General features: G+C 42.3%; 1 protein-coding gene across 3 annotated transcripts in view; it reads left to right on the forward strand.

Moving 5' to 3' along the window:
* The first annotated feature begins 18,616 nt into the window (after nucleotides 1–18,616).
* Nucleotides 18,617–20,397, forward strand: part of STMN2 (stathmin 2) — a 32,633-nt gene continuing 30,852 nt past the window's right edge. The window contains exon 1 of one of the 3 annotated variants that reach the window (XM_081116592.1): nucleotides 18,617–18,726. In XM_081116592.1, the coding sequence (XP_080972718.1) occupies nucleotides 18,708–18,726 (19 nt within the window). In that variant the 5' untranslated portion in view covers nucleotides 18,617–18,707. The other 2 variants (XM_081116591.1, XM_081116590.1) reach the window with 2 other exon arrangements.

A 20,397-nucleotide genomic window follows, 5' to 3' on the forward strand; every position in this document is an offset into this window, starting at 1 on the left:
TAAAGAGAAATCTGAGGCCTGGCCGGTGTGTCTCAGTGGTTGAGGGTTGACCCATGAACCTGGAGGTCACGGTTCAATTCCCAGTCAGGGCACATGCCCGAGTTGCAGGATCGATCCCCAGTAAGGGGTGTGCAGGAGGCAGCCAATCAATGACCTTCCCTCATCATTGATGTTTCTCTCTCTCTCTCCCTCTTCCTTTCTCCCTCTGAAATCGATAAAAACATATTTTAAAAAAGGAATCTGAGGAGAGTAATGTGAGCAGTAGCATGGACACACTATCCAAGCCAAGCAATGACAGGAAATCCTGTCTGAAATGATTGAAATGCACAAGGCGCTGAAATGCAGGGAATGGCCGAACCTTTCTGAGTTCTCAAGAATCCCAAAGAAGGCAACAGTCTGTCTGTCTACCTATCTATCCACATCTATAGATGACATAAGTATAGATATATAGATAGAGATAGAGAGATAGAGATAGATAGATAGAGAGTTGATAGAGATGATAGAGATAGAGACAGATACAGAGAGAGACAGAGACAGAGATAGAGATATATCTACAGTGTCATTTGTGGAAGCCACATTAACACTGAAGAAGCAAAGAAAATCTGAAGATGTAGGAAAGTTTCTAGCAGTGACCTAAAGGCTACATAAGAAACCACGACACAGGTTAGCTAAGGGGCAGGTGTGGGGAGGCGTGAGTGGAGTTAATGGGTAAGATGATCTGAAATGGGTTTTGAGGTGTGGAGGGAGCAGTAAAGAAGACAAACCAGAGACACATGAATGAAGTCAGGGTTTGGAAAGGACAGAAGAGAGGAGGTTTTTTTGTTTTGTTTTTTGGTAGTATTCTGTTCCAAGAGTAGAGTTGGGCAGCGACTCCCATAAAATTTCACGTAAGGTGTTTCTCGACTTTAGTAAGCTCTATCGGGTCACGTACTCCGTACTTTATAGCAAGACCAAGTGTTTCCCCGGCCTGTGTTGTTCTTAAATCTATCTCTAATTAGCAGCAAGGTGTGAGCTTAACAGAAACACGGGCTACATCAAACCCTGGTCCATGAATTTTTTATAGTCAGAGAAAAATTAAAAGATCTGATTAAATTCAGAGCAATACCTGAAGCCCTGCCCAGAATGAATGTGCCTCGTTACTTGAGTGACGGTTTCAGAGTAAACGCTGCTCATTTCACGGTCAAGAGTACTAAACAGGTGGCACGTTCCCAGTTTGCTCAAGCAATCCACTCATATTTTAATATTATCTTTCTTAATTATGACAAAGTATTCTAGGATGGAAATTATGTTTGGGCATTTATGCAAACTTTCATTTTGTGCAAATTAATACAATTCATGACCTGTGTCCCTTAGGGCTTAAATATTTAAATGATGTTTAATATAATCTTTCCCAGTGGGGAAAACCATTTTGGGGGAAAAGCAAGGTTTGGATAGAGCAACATAAGATAATTTTAAAATGTTAATTTAAATAGGTATTTGCTCGATGCTTAGAATAACTTCTTCAATTCATTTTATAATCTTCTATTGTGTTCCTCTGTGCTTTTTTAAAAAATTATTCTTAGGATCTCATTTGAAGTTCTCTGTGTTTTAAAAAGACACATAACAATTTTTACTATCTATGGTAGGTCATTTGCAAAGATGACCTCCATAATCCCACCCAATACTGTGTGCATCACCCTTGCAATATCGCTTTGCCTCTCCTACCATCAAGAGGTGAGGTTTTCTCTCCACCCACCGTTTGATTGTGGGCATGGCCACATGACTTGCTTTGGCCACTGAGATATTAGCAAGTGTGAGATGAGCAAAGACTTAAAAGTACATGCAGCCTGGCTGGCATGTCTCAGTGCTTGAGCATGGACCTACGAACCAAGAGGTCACTGGTTCAATTCCTGGTCAGGGCACATGCCCAGGTTGTGGGCTGAATCCCCAGTGGGGGCGTGCAGGAGGCAGCCGATCAATGACTCCCTCTCATCATTGAAGTTTCTCTCTCTGAAATCAATAAACATATTTTTTTTTAAAGAAAAAAGTACTTGCACATTGAGACTTGCTCTCTTTTGACCCCACCTAGAACCTTCAGGCCAATGTGAATGGGGCCTACTGGATAGAGCAATTGGAATGGAGCAGGACCCCAGCTTGACAGCCTGCAAACCACCTCACTTGTGGCAAAGCCATCTTAGACAATCCAGTCCAGGTAAGCCACCAGAAGATGACAGCCACGTGATTGACCCAGGAAAGACCATCAGAACAACTGCCCAGCTGAGCTCAAGAACTACCCAAATCAATGACTGACAGAATCACAAGCAAATAAAAGTGTTGTTGTTTTAAACCAATACATATTTTTAATAATTTGTTACATGGCATTAGATAACTGATACATAACACACTATTATTCTCTGAAATGAGTAGCATTCATTCATTTAAAGAGGTGTGGGAAAGAACAATGCTTTAATTGGGGAAGCAAAGGAGGTAAAAGTGTGCTGTTATCTTCTTAGTCTCATTAGACTGCAATTTATAGCACCCGGACCCCTGCCTAAAAAATCCTTAGGCTCCTAAATTGGCTCGATGTTCTAAACCTATAGGAACATTTGACTTCCACATGGTTTTCACTTGAGCTCCTCTGCTGTCCTAGAAATCCTTAGAGCAAACTCACATCCCGACGTGTTAACAGTGGGAAGCTGGGGCGCAGCCTTGGTGTTGGGTGAGCCGCGTGCCTGAACTGACCACAGACACCTGCCCCACTGCCCTTCACTTTGTGTCACGCATAGGAAATGTGCTGGGCATCTGGCTGCACCTTGAGTGAGACTGAGGTCAGGTCGAGGTTACCCCGAAGCCCTGTGCCACAGATGAGGAAAACATTACTTACCGGTCAGCATCTGTGCTAATGCATAATAGTCACCAGTGCACTTTTTTAACTACCAAGTTTCACCATCTACTGGAAACTTTATTCAGTCTGAGATGGGTGCCAGCGTCTGCTTTGTTTTAACATCACAGGCGACTGCAGAGCACACAGTTAATAAGAGTAACCAGTAAAGGCAAGGACATTGTGATGTGATTTGAGAGCTGTGGCAATAAGAGCATTCTTCAATAATACAGCCCTCCACTGGCCTGATATAGTTACTAAAATTACACTGTCTCGTCTTTGGCTGGAGGTATAGTCTCCATGACCAGGGCAATTATAGTACAGAGAAAGATCTAGAATAAAAATGAAGATTATCTCCTAATTACATGCCTAACTTTGGTGAAGTCATTTAACCTCTGTTTCTTCCCCTGCAATATAAGGAAAGGAACACCTGCTTGCATAAAAAAGTATTTTGCAAACTCTAAAATGCCATCTAAAATCATGAATTACTACCCTTCAGTAGGAAAAAGCCATTGACATCTCAGAACAAACTTACTTATTTGAATTGCTAGTCTATACCTACTAAAATGATATGGGTTAGATGAGAGCAGGCGCAGTAACTCTGGATGCGGAGGAGGGAGCTTCTGAGGTGGGATGAGGCGAGATTGAGTGTTTCACCCCAATGGGGGCTGCTCCCCAAGCGGCAGGAAGGCAGTACAGAAAAGGGGGGCTAGGCACCAGCCTCATCTACTTCCCAATTTAGCCTCAATCGCTCAGCAAATGGCCCCAAATCAAAGTGGTCAGTGAGTTCATTTTATTCTTAAATGGTGAGACAGGTTAAGGAGAGAAAGAATAAAATAAGATATGCCCTGGAATAATGCACTTGATTTTAGATATATTCAATTTTTGTCGGCAGCTCTTCTCTATCATTTTCCATTTGCAAGTTAGGTTATTTCCATTTTTCATATTTGGGAGCACAGAGCCACAATAGCGGAGTCAGAGCAGGAATTTTGCAGACAGTGAAAATAAAAGTGAGTTGCTCTTCTAATTGCCTTGCAGACCTAACCTATCTGAATAATTATTCACAATCCTTCTTGATTCTGTAGTGTAATAAGGGTTGTTGTTGTTGTTGTTTTGAGTTGGGTTTTTTTTTTTATGGCAATGAAATAGGTTCATTTATTGAGGTTATAATGATAAAATGAAAACTTGAAAATGATGGGCTCATGCACTGGAGGAAAAAGGGTTTAAATATTTAAAATACTCAACAGTGAAAGTAAAGTTTTTCTCACTTCAAGCTTTCAAAAATGTTATGTGAAGGTGAATCCTGTGCTCTTGGTTTATTTTTTTATTTAATAATATATTTTATTTAACCTATACATCCAAAATATTATCATTTCAATATGCAATCAATGAAAAAAAATAGTAATCAGATATTTTGCATTCTTTCCATACTGAGTCTTTGCAGTGCAGTGTATCTCAAGTTGGATCAGCACCCTCCAGGTGCTCAGAATCCCAGTGGCACCAGCAAATCAGAGGACAGCGCAGGTGTGGAAAGGGGAATATTCTTGACTTGGGGTGGTGAGCGCCCAGTGCCACATAGAGATGACGTATTATAGAATTGTCCATCCCAAACCTATATAACTGTGTTAACCAATGTTCCCCCAATAAATGCCATAAAAAAGAAGAATGTTCTTAGCAAGAGGCAACAACCTAGCAAAGAAAATAATTCAACCTACAGGTCTTGTTATTTTAAAATATTTACATTTGCATGGACTTCGTGTGTCGAGAGCACTGTTGTAGACTTGAACTTTAAAGAATAAAGCTTCGAAACATTAACGAATATTTTAAAGGAGTGGGGCTCTTAATTCAAAGGCTATGGGTGGGAGACCCATCCCCAACCCATGCTCTTCTTCATTCCATACAATGTGCCAGTGAACACTTCCTATCTCCCTGACAATTACTACCCCCCCCAATCAGAGGAGGGGAGGCTAATGGGCTGGGGTGGGGATCTGACACTCCCCGGGTCTCTGTCTCTGGGGAAGGGCCTTGAGCTCACCGTGTTCACAGTCCTGGCTGGAGCTTTGTTTCTCTCCCTGCTCCAGGTACAGCACAGGCCCTCCCTGGAGTTCATCCCACCCCTGGCCATCCTTGCTCAAGAAAACAAGTTTAACTATGAATCATATTAACAGGTTTGGTTGCTAAGTTACAAGATAAAAGGCAAATGAAGGTCATTTTTATACCAGGCTAGCAAACAGTTGGTCTTTCATTAAGTAGAACTTTAGTTCTTTAAAATAAAATTTGAAGAGCTTTTGATATTAGACATATAAATAGAGAAAAATTTCATGAGTTTAGACAGTATTCCTAAGCAAAGTCAATCCTGCTGGGGTGCTGGGCTAGGATAGTCCTCAGTTACCTAATCCCAGTCTTCTCTGTAGCTGTGAATGACCAGAGTCGCTTTTACTTGAAGGTGAAGCTAATAGAGATGATGTGTTGCAAAGAGATGCTGTTCTATCAAATGGTGAATGTGTTCCATCTGTTTATCAAGGGAATTGATGCAGTTTTATAAGAATGGCAAATTCAGTGAGGATAGCAATTGACCTGGCCATGCTGGTAAGGCTAATATTTTTTTTAAAAGGCAAACACCTAAGTATTTTATTTGTATTTGTGTATGCTTAAATGCATGCGTATAAAGTTATTTTCACTGGTAAACTAAGAAAGCTTATAAATCATAGTTCTTAAAAAGGTTGACTTTGAATATAATTTTCCTGTGTTTGTTATGCTCTCAAATAATTTTTAAATTTTTTATTTCTATTTTAAATTGTAATAAAATATATATAATTTAAATCATTTTTAATGGAAGTACTTTGTTTTTCAGTACTTGCTATTGTTTATTCTAAATATTTTGCCTTTTCTAAACCAAGTAATAATGTCTGAACTTTAGATATTTTGACTTAAGCTGACATGTTGCTAGAATGACCACTTTCCTCTAACGAATCTTTTCAATATTGTCTTTCCCAAGTATAGACCCCAAACTCAGAAGAATAAAACTCTTCATATCTTTTACACTCAAGTAATTCTTGGTACTCCTTGAGTGGGCCCCTGGGCTTACTGCTTTACTTATAAAGGATAAATGCTGGATATAATTAAAATATGATATTCTTGGTATAGTAGTTATTTTAACCTAAAATAAATGACCCAAAGACCCTCTCTTAGGACCTAGAATCAGAAAAGTCCTTTTCCTTCCTTAAGCAGACATTACAACTCCTGAAGTCAGGTAGCCAGATATACAAAACCCTTCTCGTTGGAGGTCAAAGAAAAAGCTATGCTTTATGGGTCCTCTCTCCCAAATTGGAACCTTGTCATAAGCCCAGGGCTCTCCTTGGCATTTTCCCTGATCCTGTAGCTAAGACTCAGCCATGGTGGTTACATGTGGGAGAGGCAGTGGCTTCTTAACTGAAGTCTCAACAGAGGGTTCTGGCTTCGCCTCTCCCACTAGGACCCCCTAAAAGGGGTGGGGGACATCTGGCCCAAGGAATCATTTGGTCTGGCCCTACCAAGGCAACCACAGGCCGGACTTGAAATTCAATAAATCTAGGAGCTTTTTTCATAGCTAATTTTTAAGTTGATAATTTTGTATGGCCCTGAATGATGTTATAAATATCCAAATGGCCCTCAGCAGAAAAAAGGTTCCCCACCACTGAATCTAATAGAACATGGGCCTCATGACCAAAATAGCTCCCAACACTTCTCAACCAGCCTTATTACCACCTATAAAATCCTATTTTGTCTGATTCCCATAAAATAACCAAATGCTACTGCAGTCTAAAGCCAGATACTTTACTTTCCCTTCCTGGTACAGATGAATTTCCTTACTATTCAACAGTGGTCCAATATTGCATTATATACCTGAAAGTTGTTAAGAGAGTAGATCTTAAATATTCCCACCACAAAAAAGAAATGGTGATTATGTGACATGATAAAGGTGTTAGCTAAAGCTATGGTGGTAATTTTTGAAGTACATAAATGAATCAAAGTTATACACCTTCAGCTTGTACAATGTGATTCATCAACTATATCGCAATAAAGCTGGGAAAAAAGAAATTAAAATTAACACTTGTCCATAACACTCTATCCAGACTTGACTGATGTTCTCCCCAAAAGCTCCATATATTATTTGTTGATGATGCAGATCTTAAGAACAACCAATGCGTATTTTGTACTGGGCATTTTCTTTACAAAAGATACCTCATTTAAAGTTTTAAGAACATCTTTGTTGATGGTAGCTACGCCTTGAAAGTTGTTCATGATGGCAGCTTTGTTGTTTACCCCAGAAGCAGCATCTAAGACGAAGATTTGTTTGTGTGGAGCATTTGTTAGGGTTCAGCCCCCTGAAAGGGAAGAGGGAGGATGCATCATTGGGCAGAGGGTCAGGCTGGGCTGTGACCAGTCCCCACCAGGACCTCGGGCAACCCTGTGGAGAGCTCTGGAGGGGTGCCTTCAGCATTGTTCCCACTGCAGAGAGAACTCGGGCATTTCCACTCTGCGTCTATCAGATTGGATAAGGCTCCCCTCAGAAGAGAGCATAACCTTGGCTGCAACAGCTACGAGAACAGTTTCCAGGAAGAGCCGACACTGAGACACCAGGTTCTTCAGGCCTGAAGGGGGACACAGGCGTCCTTTCCACTACAGGCACGGTATGAAAATTGAGAGGTTTTCTACCTTCCTGGGACATCCCAACATGAAGAAACAAATGGCTTTAGCAGCCACCAACATACAAAAGAAACCTTAGTTATGAATTAAAGCCCACACTTATGAAGTCACAGGGGTTACTCCAGCCATAAACCAAGCCCTTTATTATTTGTTTCTCTAGGTGTTTAAAGAAAGTTTCCCCTCTGATTTCATGAATCCATATTAGAATAACAAGTATTTATTCAACTCTAACAATCTGTCCCTACAGGAGAGAAAATCCCAGCACTGCCTCGTACACAGCATGGATCTGGACATTCCCAAAACACTCACTCAGTGGCACCCAAGCCAGTGTCGAGCATGTCAGCCACATGCTAGGGGAAGGTAGATTGCTCCAAGCTTTTTAAAAAATATTGATGGGGAAATGTCCCCTAAGAAACCTAACAGGAGATCAAATGGTTCCTTCCCTATAATTATCATAACCTAGGTAAAACAATAAAGGTAAGGCATGGCTCACAACCCACCCAAAGGATGGTCTGAGCATTTACAAGTGGCTGTCATTTAGTTGCCCAAATCACAAAGCTTTAAGTAGGTTTTCATATTAATTTTTAAATTGTCTGGTTAAATTTATGCTTTCCTTGCTGAAAGTCTAACATGATCACTTTTGGGGGGAAAAATGTTGTGCACTTTGTCTTATTACTCTCTTCCAAGTGAAATGCTTAAGAAGCTATACAAGATCTTCCTTTAAAACACAACTTCCATTGACCTGTCAGCCCCAAAGCCCTGGAGAAGTAAAATGAATTAATGATGGTTTAAATTTTTATTTCTTTAAATTCAAATTACAGGGAAGTCACAGACCAGTTAAATTAACTCCTTTATACTGTTCACCTACATTCACTAATTAACGTTTTGTGCATTTGCTCTGTATCACTCTTTTTCCCTCTCACTCTTTATGTATGTTAGTTCATATAAACAATAATATAATTATTATTACTGGCACTGAACCATTTGAAAGTTGTTCTTAAATATTTCCATGTTTATCTCCTAAAAACAGGAACATTCTGTTACATAACCACAGTACAGTCCTCAAATTCAGAAAACCAATATTAATATAATGCCATAATATATCCCCTATATGTCCTTTATATAATATTTCCCTTGATTCAGAGTTCAATCCAGGATCACTCACTACAATTAGTTTTCATGTCTCTTTAGTTTATCTGGAGCAGCTTCTCACCTGTCTTTGCCTTGAGGACATTGATATTTCTTAAGAATACCAGCTAGTTGTTTTATGGGCTCTCCATCCATATGGGCTTTTGGATGTTTTGTCACAATTAGTCTTTGAATGATAGAAATACCAAGTTGCTGATGTCTGTCCTCAGTGACCTACATCAAGAGGTTCACAATGATAGTTTATCATATTGCCAGTGATGTTAACTTCGATCAGTTGGCTCAGGTGGCTTCCACAAGATTCCTCCACGTAAAATCATCAATGATCCTTTTGTAATGAATAAGTAACCTGTGGGGAAACACTCTGAGGCAGTTTAATTATCTGTTCCCCATCAAACTTCCACCTAATAGTTTTGGCATTTATTAACAATTCTTGCCTAGGTCAATTACTACTATGGTAGTTGCAGAGTGGTGATTTCTTCCCAGCCTCCTCTCTCCTTCTGCACTTATTAAATAACATCCCTTGTGAAATAAGAGTTTTTCCTTTTCTCCTGTTTAGTTATTTAACGTTACTAGAGACTCATGGATTCTTATGTTATTTCAAGAGTTTTCATCCATTACTGCTGATGTGTGTTGATGGTTAAAGTGTCCCAGATTTGGCCATTGGGGTCCCTTCAATCTGGCTCCTGTGCCCTTTTTACAGTGTCCTTTGTTTTTTAGAACTTCCTTCATTTTTGACACAATGAAGTGCTTCAGACTCATCTTGACTTCTCTCTGTTCCAGCCCTGGAGTCAACCATGTCTCTAAGCTGTTCAAAAACACCTGCATGGTTTTTTTTTAATCTATCCAGAATGTTTGTTCTCTACAATTATATCAATAAATTTATGTCCCTTCCATGTGTAATCTCAGGGAAACTTTCTCCAAGTAATTAGATGGCCCTCCCTTGCTGACCACATACAAACGTGACCTATACTTTGACAAGATCATCCTGCTGCAGGACTTAATGGAAAATGGTATCTCAAAACCAAAATCTGGGTGCAGGCTGTGCTCACTACCAGGGTGTAATTGCTTCTATTCACTGGATAGAACTAAGAAATACACACTTTTATTATCAATATGGTATATTTTAAGTCATGAAATGGAAATGTGCATATATTTTTACACTGTGAATTCTTATAGTTCTAATTCCAATCTCATACATACGTTCTTTTCTACCTTCTCCAATTCATATTTGCAGCTTCCTTCTCCCACAGAGACAAGCCTAGCTCCCAACAATAGGATTATATGTCCTCAGCTTCTCAATCCTGCTGTATGTACAAAAATGGTTCCAGAATTTCCACACCCATACGCTATAAACAAGAAACAACCAAGAAGTGTTCAAGGCTCAAAGTTTTGTTTCCTGGGATTTTTTGTTTTTTGGGGTGTTTTTTTTTTTTGCAGTTTTGTTGTCTTTAAACTGAGGGTATACAATCAAAGCACTGTGTTTAAAAGGTATGTGCTAATGGTATTTAAAATCAGGACAGTTAATATTTACAGAAGAATTCAATCCTTCTTATCCTAAAATTCTTCCCCAGTCTTAATTATGATGTAATCTACATCACAGAATCCCCATAAACTCTCTCTTTTTTGCTAACCAGCATTACCCTTGTCACATTCTGATCTTGACAAGTGCTTTCAAAGCTGAGTATCATATACTGAGTCATGCCCAACAGGTACAAAGTACATTTGTGAAAGGGATACCAGTGAACACTCTCCTCTCCAACACACAATTGGTTACATAAGGACATCAATGAAGGTCAGTCTTAGAACTATATTGAAAAAGACCATTTCAAGTGTTCCTAACAACTAATGCTGCTCTTAAACTCCAGAACGTGGACTTATACATCTCAATGCAAATGTACTAAGCATTTTACAACCTGAATATCTATTCCCATTGGATATCCAGTCCTGGGCTCCCTAAAGGCCTCCAGAAGCAGGAAATCTACAGAAATAAGCAAGCAATTACAACAGAAAATTGCCGCAGCTGCCCACATTGCCGGTTGTGGAGTTTCTTACCTGGCCCAGACCCTTCTAAAAAGATTAACTGACTTACGTGGCTCAATTGAAGTCTAGGCCTCCCACAGTTACTGCTGTTAGTTACGCATCCAAAGCCTCAAGGTCCTCCCTGAGATGTCAAGGATAGAAAGGGACAGGTGACCAAAAAAGAAAGAAAAAGAAAAAAAGGGACAGGTGACTAGTAATAAAAGTTATCATTCAACTATTTTGTCATAAATCAGTTGAGAACCATTGCATGATTTGTTAAATCTACCGAGAATATCTGTTCTTCTCAATTAGAACAATTACAGCCAGGCAGCAATCCGTACCAACCGATTATCTTTATGTCCTGTCAGTGTACACCCAAGGGACTATTTGTCTTATGTAATTAGATGGGCTAATGGCCTGCTAATGACTTCAAAATATGGTCTTACACTTTGACAAGATCATGCCGCTTTCTAAGAACTTAAATCCCTCCGCATCTCAGATTTTTGGTGGGGAGCCTGACATGGTAACTTATCGGAAAAGATCCAAGACACCATATACCACAAGGCTTTCTTCCTCCGACTGAACTGTGTGATCCACAATTTATATCGACCGTAACCCAATGACAAATAAAAGAGTTTAAGCTTTAGAAAGAAGTCCACCCAAACCACAAAAATTTGTTGCCTACAATAGTCCCAGCTAATAAAATTGTCCCTCACTATTTACAGGCCAACCAAGCACTGAGTCAATACAATAACTCATGCTGTGCCAACACTTCAGGAAAGGTGGACTGATTAATTTGGGGACAGTTTATCGTTTTTAAGGTTGGCCAAACTGATCCATGGTAGTTGTACTTGCGTTGGTTCTAGATCAATTAAAAACTAAGGGCAAAGTGAGGTTCTAAATATCTCTTTTAATATTTATGGTTGTCCTCAGACCTCTTGTCTTTTCTACTGCAAGTGCTTAAAAAAATCACTGCACGGCCACTGTGCCAGGCTGACCCCCAGCTGATGTTCCTGCATCAAATAGATGAAGCCATCGGATCACTCAGCTGCCTTTGACCTAAACGAGGGCAAAGTTATTATAACAGAGAAATGGTGCAGTCTCAGCTTACCTAAGGAGGAGAGTTCAGCAATAGCCATACCCAGAAATAAAACACATCACTTGCAGGCGCAGAATTTCTCAGAAAACTCATAAATAACTAAAGTTGCCTTCCCTGATAATGGCCAGTCCCTGATAAATGCCTGTTTGCTTCAAGGAAATTGCTCCCCCAATACAGTTTAACCAATCAGCTTGCCCACGGACAGGAAATAGTATTTTGCTGTCCCTCAGGCTGCTGTGGCCTTTGCTCTTATAAACTCTTCCTTGCCTCGGTTTCCCGACTGATCTCCATCACATGGGAGTAAATGTCAGCTGTGCTTTTAATTAAACCGAGTGTATCTGGATTATTCTTTGAGGCAATGATCCTGAATCCAATCAAGAAAGTTAACTTCTCTGGGCAATTTCTCTTTACAGAAACACAGAAACTAGTGACCACATGGAAGCAAACAGTCACATTGGAATGTAAGAAAGGTCACAGGACAATTGGCCCAGTGTCTGCAGTAATTCAATAGCAGGAATTTATAAAAAAGGAAGGGGGATCTGCTCCAGATCAAAAGAGATTTGAGCAACATAAAACTGAATAGAATGTGTGAACCAGATTTGGGTCCTACTGCCAACAAAGAAACTGTAAAAAGCCAGTTTTGAGACAATCATAAAAATGTGATTATGGGCCAGGTATTAGGTGATACCAATAAACTGTTATTAAAATTAAGTGCAATAATAGAATTGTACTTATGTTGGAAAGCTTCATATTTTTAGAGATACTTAAGTATGTAAGAAAGGATTTAAATGATGTCTGAGATTTCCTCTTAAAGATTTCAGCAAAGATGGAAAAAAGAAAAAAGAAAGGAATAGAAGGAAATCTTGATAATTTTTTAACTCGAGTGATACAAGTTCACTATTTTCCCTCTTTCTTTGTGTCCATCTGAAATAGTTCATCACAAAGATTTTCTTATACAGTATTCTTATATTTTGATGTAAATATTTAATCTATATGTATGCACTAGTGTTTGGGATCCTCTTTCCAAAACAGAATATTTCCTGCCTGTTCTAAATAAACCCTAATAGCAACTCTCTGGGCAATTTCTCCCCCACAGTGGGCAGCACTGGCTCACTAATCTGCATATTGAACTGAATTACTGAGAAGTGAGGTGGAATTACTCAGCCTGGGATCCAGGAAGCAATTTTTTAAAGAAGGAAGAGTCCATCAGGATGAGAGAAAGTAGAATGAGATTCTATTGTCTATGGTTGAACTCAAGGCTAATGTTACTGTCAGACTGAATTTTTGATGAAATGGCTTTCTGGAGAGTATTAGGCTGAGCAAAACAAGCCAGTGAGAGAAAGACAAGTAACACAGGATCTCACTCATAGGTGGAACCTAATGAGCAAAATAAACTGATGAACCAAATAGATCCGAAGGTGTGGAAGTGAGAACCACACTGAGGAACCTCAGAGGGAGGGGATGGGGACGGTGAGAGATTAATCAAAGAATTTATATGCATATGCACAGCCCTGGGGCACCGGCCAGGTGGGGCAGGGGCTGGGTGGAGGGGGGAAAGGGGAAGGAAATGGGGGCATCTGTAATACTGTCAACACTAAAAAAAAAAATACTGCCTCCATGTATTAACTCAATTACATTTGATAATAAAGCAGGATGGGGTGGGGGAAATTCAGAGGGTCAGTGAATGTGTGAATTAATGATTAGGAAAATATCCTGGGAAGGGAGAACAATAAAAATGCTTTGGCTTTTCTCTTCCCTAATTCCCTCTCCTTCCAGCTGTGATTTAAAATAAACAAAGTCCTGGCAGGTTTGGCTCAATGGTTAAAACATTAGCCCGTGGACGGAATGGTCTCAGGTTCGATTCCAGGTCAAGGGTAGGTACCTGGGTTGCAAGTTCGATCCCTGACCCTGGTTGGGGAGCATGGGGGAGGCAATCAGTCAGTGTTTCTCTCTCTCCCCCTCCTCCCTCCCTTCCCCTGTCTCTAAAAATCAATGAAAAAAAATATATCCTGGGGTAAGGATTAAAAATAAAATAATAAAATAAAATAAAAAGTTCTTAGGTAATGAATGGTAACTGCAGTGTGATGGCAGGACTTCTGTGTGAAACATAAAGTGAAGTAGGGACCTTCAGATAGACAGAGTGAGTCATTCTTCCCCTAGGCTCCTCTTCCAGGCACCTCGGTGTTGTCTCGCTCCAGGGCTGTGAACTGAATTGCTGAGTGAAATCCCGAGGGCAGCAACTTCCCAGCCTTGCTGGTGTCCAACTAATGTTCTCCTTGGACTCAACTGGAAATCACCTTATGGATAGAAGGGAAGAGTTACAGTAGCTGCTTCCAAGATATCAAATACTTGGAAGCATTATCAGTTTAGTGTAAAGATTTGACTTATTAAACTTATATCAAGCCCTTCTTGTGATTAGAGGAAGTTCATTTCCAGAAAAGTTCAATTATGAAACCATCAATAAGGATCTACTCATTTCAAATAAGTCATTTTGCTTTGGGGTAAATGATACTAATTACCAAAATGTGCAAGTTCCATTTGGACATGAAAACTCTAGGTACAAATAAGGAGGAGATAATTAACTAGGCATTTTTCATTTTTAAATAACTGACCTAAAAGAAAAATAATCCGATATCTTCAGTCAGCAGCACAGAAACAACTCTAACACACTGGGAAATGCCTGCACCCACCCCACAGATCTCATTGTTGATAAGGAACACTAATCTCCCGTCCTGGAATGACTTTTCTTTTAAATAAACCATATTGATTCTATAAAGGATACCCAACCCTTTTTTATTTTTCATTAATCTATAGGGGGTTAAATGTGGCAAAATCATCAAACTGCCAGTCAGCTCACTATTTTTCACGTGTTGCTACTTTTGATGTATCTCTAGGTATCTTCAACTGTAACTGCATTTCCAACCACCTAAAAAAATTCTATGGCTTTTTATTTTCCCCAAACTTCCTTTGTTATCAACTGAGATCAGATGGAAATAATTAATTCACCCCTAACAGTAGTTTTCATATCTTACTAACTTTTAATAATTACTTTAGGGTTCTTTTCCAGGTACTTTATTATTATTAACAGAAAATGACAAGACTACATTAGATGACATCAGCTAATCCTCCAAAGCAACTGTTCCTCTCCAATTTGGAAAGAAATCAACACCTCGGGCCTCCTCGCAGAGAGAATGCATAACAGGCTGTAACCCACAGTAATTAAAATCGGTTAGCACGGCTCTGATTCCCACAGCCTCCTCTTACTGCTGGTAAAGTTTTAAACATTCTCAAGGACCTTCTAGAAGCTGTCGCGAGCCCTGTCCACCGCTGTGTGTTGTGAACAGGGCAGGATGTAAAGAAACAGCGGGGAACAGCCCGGGGCCCACTCCCAGGTGCTCCAAGCAGGGAAGGGCGGTGGCAGAGTCTCTGTGGCGTCACTGCCTTCGGTCATCTTGGATCTTTTCCATTGTGTTTTGCTGTTTCACAAGCATTTATCTACCATGTGGATTATGAAGCCAAGCACTAAAAAGGATATAAATATATACACTACTCTGTCCCTACCCTTACAAAGTTTAAATATATTGAAAACCATAAACATAATAGCCACAGTTTATGAAATATCTATGGCGCTTTAGGCAATTTATATTTGATAACCTAACCCTCTGTTCTACCCAGATCCTGCAAGACAGGTATGGTTGTCCTTGTTTTACAGTGTACAGATCTAGCACCTTTCCTTTATTTGGGACCCGCCTGTCCCCATGAAGACCGTTTCCTTCAGGGAAAGCGGACCCTCATCTCCAGGCCTCTGGCATCCACTCTACCTCTGTAGTTAGAGGAGTCGGTTTGGGCTGTTTTTTCTTTTTCTCTCTATTCTTTGCAACCAAAAGGACTCTAACTGATAAACAGAATCCAATTCATCCTCCAAAAGTAATAACATTTTCTTTGAAAGGTGTGGCTTCTATTGTCCTCCATTTTATATTTTTTAGACCTGAAGGAAAAACTTAGCTGATCTCATAATATTAAAGTCAGAAATTTTATTAAATAAGTATTTGTTAGATGAATGAGTTAGTTGAACAAATGGATGACTAATGAATAAGTGATTGAATATGAGATCATTTCTCTCTTCCTATTTGGCCCCCACTCTCTCAGGCTGGGAAACATGATTGACAATGAAAAAGAAAGAAAAGAAAAAATAATAATTTATTATAATTCAGATCTTCGAGTATATTTAATTTTTCTTAGCCCACTAATGTTTGCCTGCTCTTCTTTTTTTAACCCTCACCTGAGGATATGTTTATTGATTTTAGAGAGAGAAGAAGGGAGAGAGAGAGAGAAGGGGGAAAGAAAGAGAGAGAGGGAGAGAAACATCAATGGGTTGCCTACCGAACGCACCCCAGTTGGGATAGGACCTGAAACCTAGGTATGTGCCCTGACTGAGAATCAAACCTCCAACCTTTTGGTGTATGAGACAACTCTCCAGCCAACTGAGCCACCCAGCCAGGGCAGCCTGATATCTTTACGTACCTTTATAGTAAATCATACTAACCTGCCCTCTCCCCTGCTTGACATTTGAAAAATCATACATATCTTGAGTTCAGGTGCCTAGCGCCCAGAAAGTCAGAAACAGAAGAGTCCCACATCAGACGCCACCCTGTGTATACTGACCCTCTCACATCCTGTCCATCAGTAAGTAACGAATGAGAGATTGGGCAGCAGAATGTGTGTTTTGTTTTGTTTTACTCATAGTGATCAAAGTGCAATAGATCTTGTTCCACTGCCAATGACAGTAGTTGTTAAAGACATCAGTGCCATGACTTAAGGACCTTTCTCTCCGAGGAAGCTAAGGAATGTGTAGAGATGACACATAGCCTGAGGGGAAAGGGCGTGGTGGGGAAAAGAAGACAGTCGTCCCACAGGCCTGCTGAAGGTCCCTCGTCTCCTGACTGGCAACTTCTCCACCAAGGGGGAATCAGCCCTCACATTTAAGGTGGGAAATGACTATAGAGAGGGAGGAGAGGGTTATTTATTTCCAGACCCTGCCAGCTTCCATATTGTTCTCTTGCTGTGTCATGGTCACAGACCTATACAATGACAGGAAAAATAATTTCCAATCTTCCTGCTCAAGGAATAATGTTATTGATCTGTACGTTATCTTTTGTTCTCCCATGACTCAGCAGGTCAGAACAGCCTCAGTTCCAAGGTGTCCATGGGATTAAAATGTCTCACAAGTTAACAAGAGGGGAAGAAAATCATTTCAGCACCAAGGAGAGTACCCTGTTATTTTTCAACTGGTTTTAGGTATTCAAAGCTGCATATTATTCATGAGGCTAGAAAGAAATTTTGAAGTGGTGGTTTGATAGAAAGCTGCTAAGAACTCATTTCACTCATGAGAAAAATTCTCATCATTTCTATAAAATAAAAACTTGCCGGGGTTATGTACATGTTCCTGATTTTGACAATATGCTATGCTATTCTTTTAGCTTCCAATGCAATGGAATTAGGGAATCTTTGCCTATTGTCAGATGTTGAAGCCAGTTTCTGAATGGATCTAGACTAGAGGAGGTTCAGTGGTTCAAAGCTCCATGAGAACAAGTCCTAATGTCTTTCTCACTGCTTCCTTAGGCTTGGTATGTGGTAAATGCTCAGTGAATATTTATGTGAGTTGAGTGAAAATGAATGAATTAATGAATGGTATTAGTTAAGTGTCTGGGGTGAATTAATGAGTGCCTCACTTGTAATGAAAAGTCACTTTTTGCAAGTAGTCTTGGAGATCCTCACATGCCATGCTGCTCAACTTGAACACATTTGTCCTTGGCCCATAGCAATGGAGTCTCTAGATCCAGAAAAACCATGCCCCAGACCATGCCATTTATCTTCGCTAAGCCTTCGGTGGAAAGGGTTCTCCTTAGAGATCTGGAAGGGTCACTCAGGTTTCAACCCGTGTAATCTAACATTTCCAGGCCAGCATGGCCTCCACCCACCTGTGGCTCCTCCAATGCTCAGGGCCACCAGTCAACCTGTTTCTGCCCTGTTACCAGGTGGACAGGACACAGGCACGGGAAGCTAACTCTCATCCTCTTGCACAAGGTCCCCAGGTGGACCATAACTACTTGGCCCTATTCCCAAGCTGCCCAAGCAGCCCATTCCTTCTGTACCAAGAGTAGAAAACATCAGGCCTTGCTCTGCTGAGGGACCCTCAAGAGTCCAGAGACATCTGAGCCCAGCTGTGCTGGAGGCAAATGACAAGATTGCAGTTCTGCTCTGAGTTGCCACCATAGAAGACCCGGGGTCACCCTGGGAGACTAGAATCTACCAAAGACAGGGCCAAAGGCAAAGAGAAAAGACAAATAAGTAAAAACAGTGTTTAAACAGATGCTTCTGACAGTCAGAATGTTGCAAAGACTTCTCGAGGCTCTGAATCCCTTCCCCTTGTTTGTGACTATTTGTGCAAAGAAATCGGTATAAATGAAGTCAAGCCTCCTGGCTCCCAGGTAGGCACAGCCCAGTTCTCAGCTCCTAGGAGCCTTCTGGGCGAAGGCTCCACTCTACTTGGACTGTACTACCAGGCCCCCAAAACGGGGGGGAGCCGCCGGGGAAGGACTGATTTCCATTTCAAACTGCATTCGGGTGCTTTGTACTCCAGCACCACCGGCCAATCAATATTTAATGCTCAGAGATTCTGACTCTGCGCGAGTCATGTCAGGGGACCTGGGGAGCCAATCTGCTCGAGCTTCGGAGTGATAATTATTCATGGGCTCCTGCCTCTCGCTCCTTCTCTCGCTCGGTCCCACGCCGCAGACTCAGTGCCTTATTCAGTCTTCTCTCTCGCGCTCTCGCCGCCGTCGCTGGACCCCGCGCCTTCGCAGCCGCCCGGCACCTGCACCCCCTACCATGGCTAAGACCGCGATGGGTAAGGCAGCGCGCCTCGCGCTCCCCGAGTTTTCCGGGGCGCCCACCCTCCCTCCTCCTGAGAGCTTCGAAGGCAGTCGGGGATATTTTATAGACAAAAAGACCCGAAGGGTAACACAGAAACCGGGAAGGACCGTGCGCTCTGGGGGGTTGGGGGAGGGCCCGGACGGAGGGACGCTCCTTGGAAATTTAAAGCTAAGAATTTCTTTTTAAAAGTAGAAGCAGGTAAGTTATGTTGCAGTATTTAAAATTAAGGCTCGGTCGTGGGGGAGGGGCTACCTTTGCCATTTGCCTTAAATAGGGTTAAGAGAAATTTTGGAAAGTGCTTTGTAATGTCCTTTATCTATCATCTATTTTTTTTGTTTTTGTTTTTGTTTTTTGAAGAAAATGAAAAGAAAGGGGGTGGGAGAAAAGAAAATGACAAAGTCCAAGCGGTCCCATCGAGGCTGTTTGAAAGGTGGGTGGAGACGAAGGGTGGGTGCGGAGGAACCGGCAGATTGTATGGTATTGTCTCCGGGGCTGGAGAAACCGCGCGTCCTGGGGTGCGGTGCCCGGGGGAAGGGCGGGAGTGGGGGGCACGCTCCTTTGTTTTAGGGGAAGGGAGGGGAAGGGGGGAGTCGCACGGAGGGCGCGGGTGGGCAGCTGCAGGGGAGGGACACGAGGTGGCGAGGGGGAGGGACAGCGGTTTCCCGGTGGCTGGGGTGGGGTTTCTTTGTGTGAGGAGGCAGGGTCCCTGGGGGAGGCACCTGCTGGCCGGGCGCACAATGCGGGCGGCCCCACCCCGCGCGGAGCCTGCGGGCGCCCCACCCCCAGCCGGGTGCTGCTTTAGCCCAGAGGGGGCCGGTGGGGAGCGGCCGCTCGGCCTCCTGGAGCCCAGCTCGGGGCGCACGGAGCCACGCCCGCGCTGGGCACTGCTGGCTCCCGGCCTGGGCTGGAGGGAGTGACCTGACCATTGCCCCCCCCACGCCCCTTCCCCACCCTGTTCTGTGTTACGGAGAAAGGGAAAGTGGGTTAACATTTTTCTTTTCAAAACCACGTCGCAGAGGGTGATTAAGCACAGACTCAGATAAAGACTTGCTTAAACTCCTTGGATCGTTTTTGAGGATGTGTATATAAAATAATAGATATAGAAAAGGTCAAGGTTTTAAATTGAGCCACGTGAAATATCCGTTTTGTAGGTCAGACAGGCCAAATATTGGCAATTTTCATAGGCTCGACCCAGATCCAAGAGGCTGACAGCGAAGACGGCCTGAACGAGGTTCCGCATCCAGGGCCTCCATCTCCAGCTGGCCTTGTGCCTCCAGTGCCCCCCGGTTCCAGGGCTTGGTGGCCCGGGGTGGACAGCCAGGGAGGGGCCCCAGGTCCACGGCTGGAAGCTGCCCTCCCCGGGGACCTGGTGCGGCGAGGAGCCGCGAGGGGAGAGGAGCTGGAGGAGCGCGGGGCGAGCCCCGGACAGCGCCGCCCTTGCCCCACCCTCAGCCCCGGCTGGGGAGACCTCGCGCTGAGGCTCCTGGCTGGGAGCGGAGGGTGGATGGGGAGGGTGCGGTGGTTGAGACTCTGCAGTCCTAGATCCCTTTTCCAGCCCCGCAGTTTGGAATCTCCCGAGCCCCCTCCGTGTGCTCAGCCACCGCGCGTGGCTCTGCGGAAAGGCTGGCTGGAGCCCCGCCGGGCC

This window comes from Miniopterus schreibersii, assembly GCF_964146895.1.
Source record: "Miniopterus schreibersii genome assembly, chromosome: 17".
NCBI classification, from domain to species: Eukaryota; Metazoa; Chordata; class Mammalia; order Chiroptera; family Miniopteridae; genus Miniopterus; species Miniopterus schreibersii.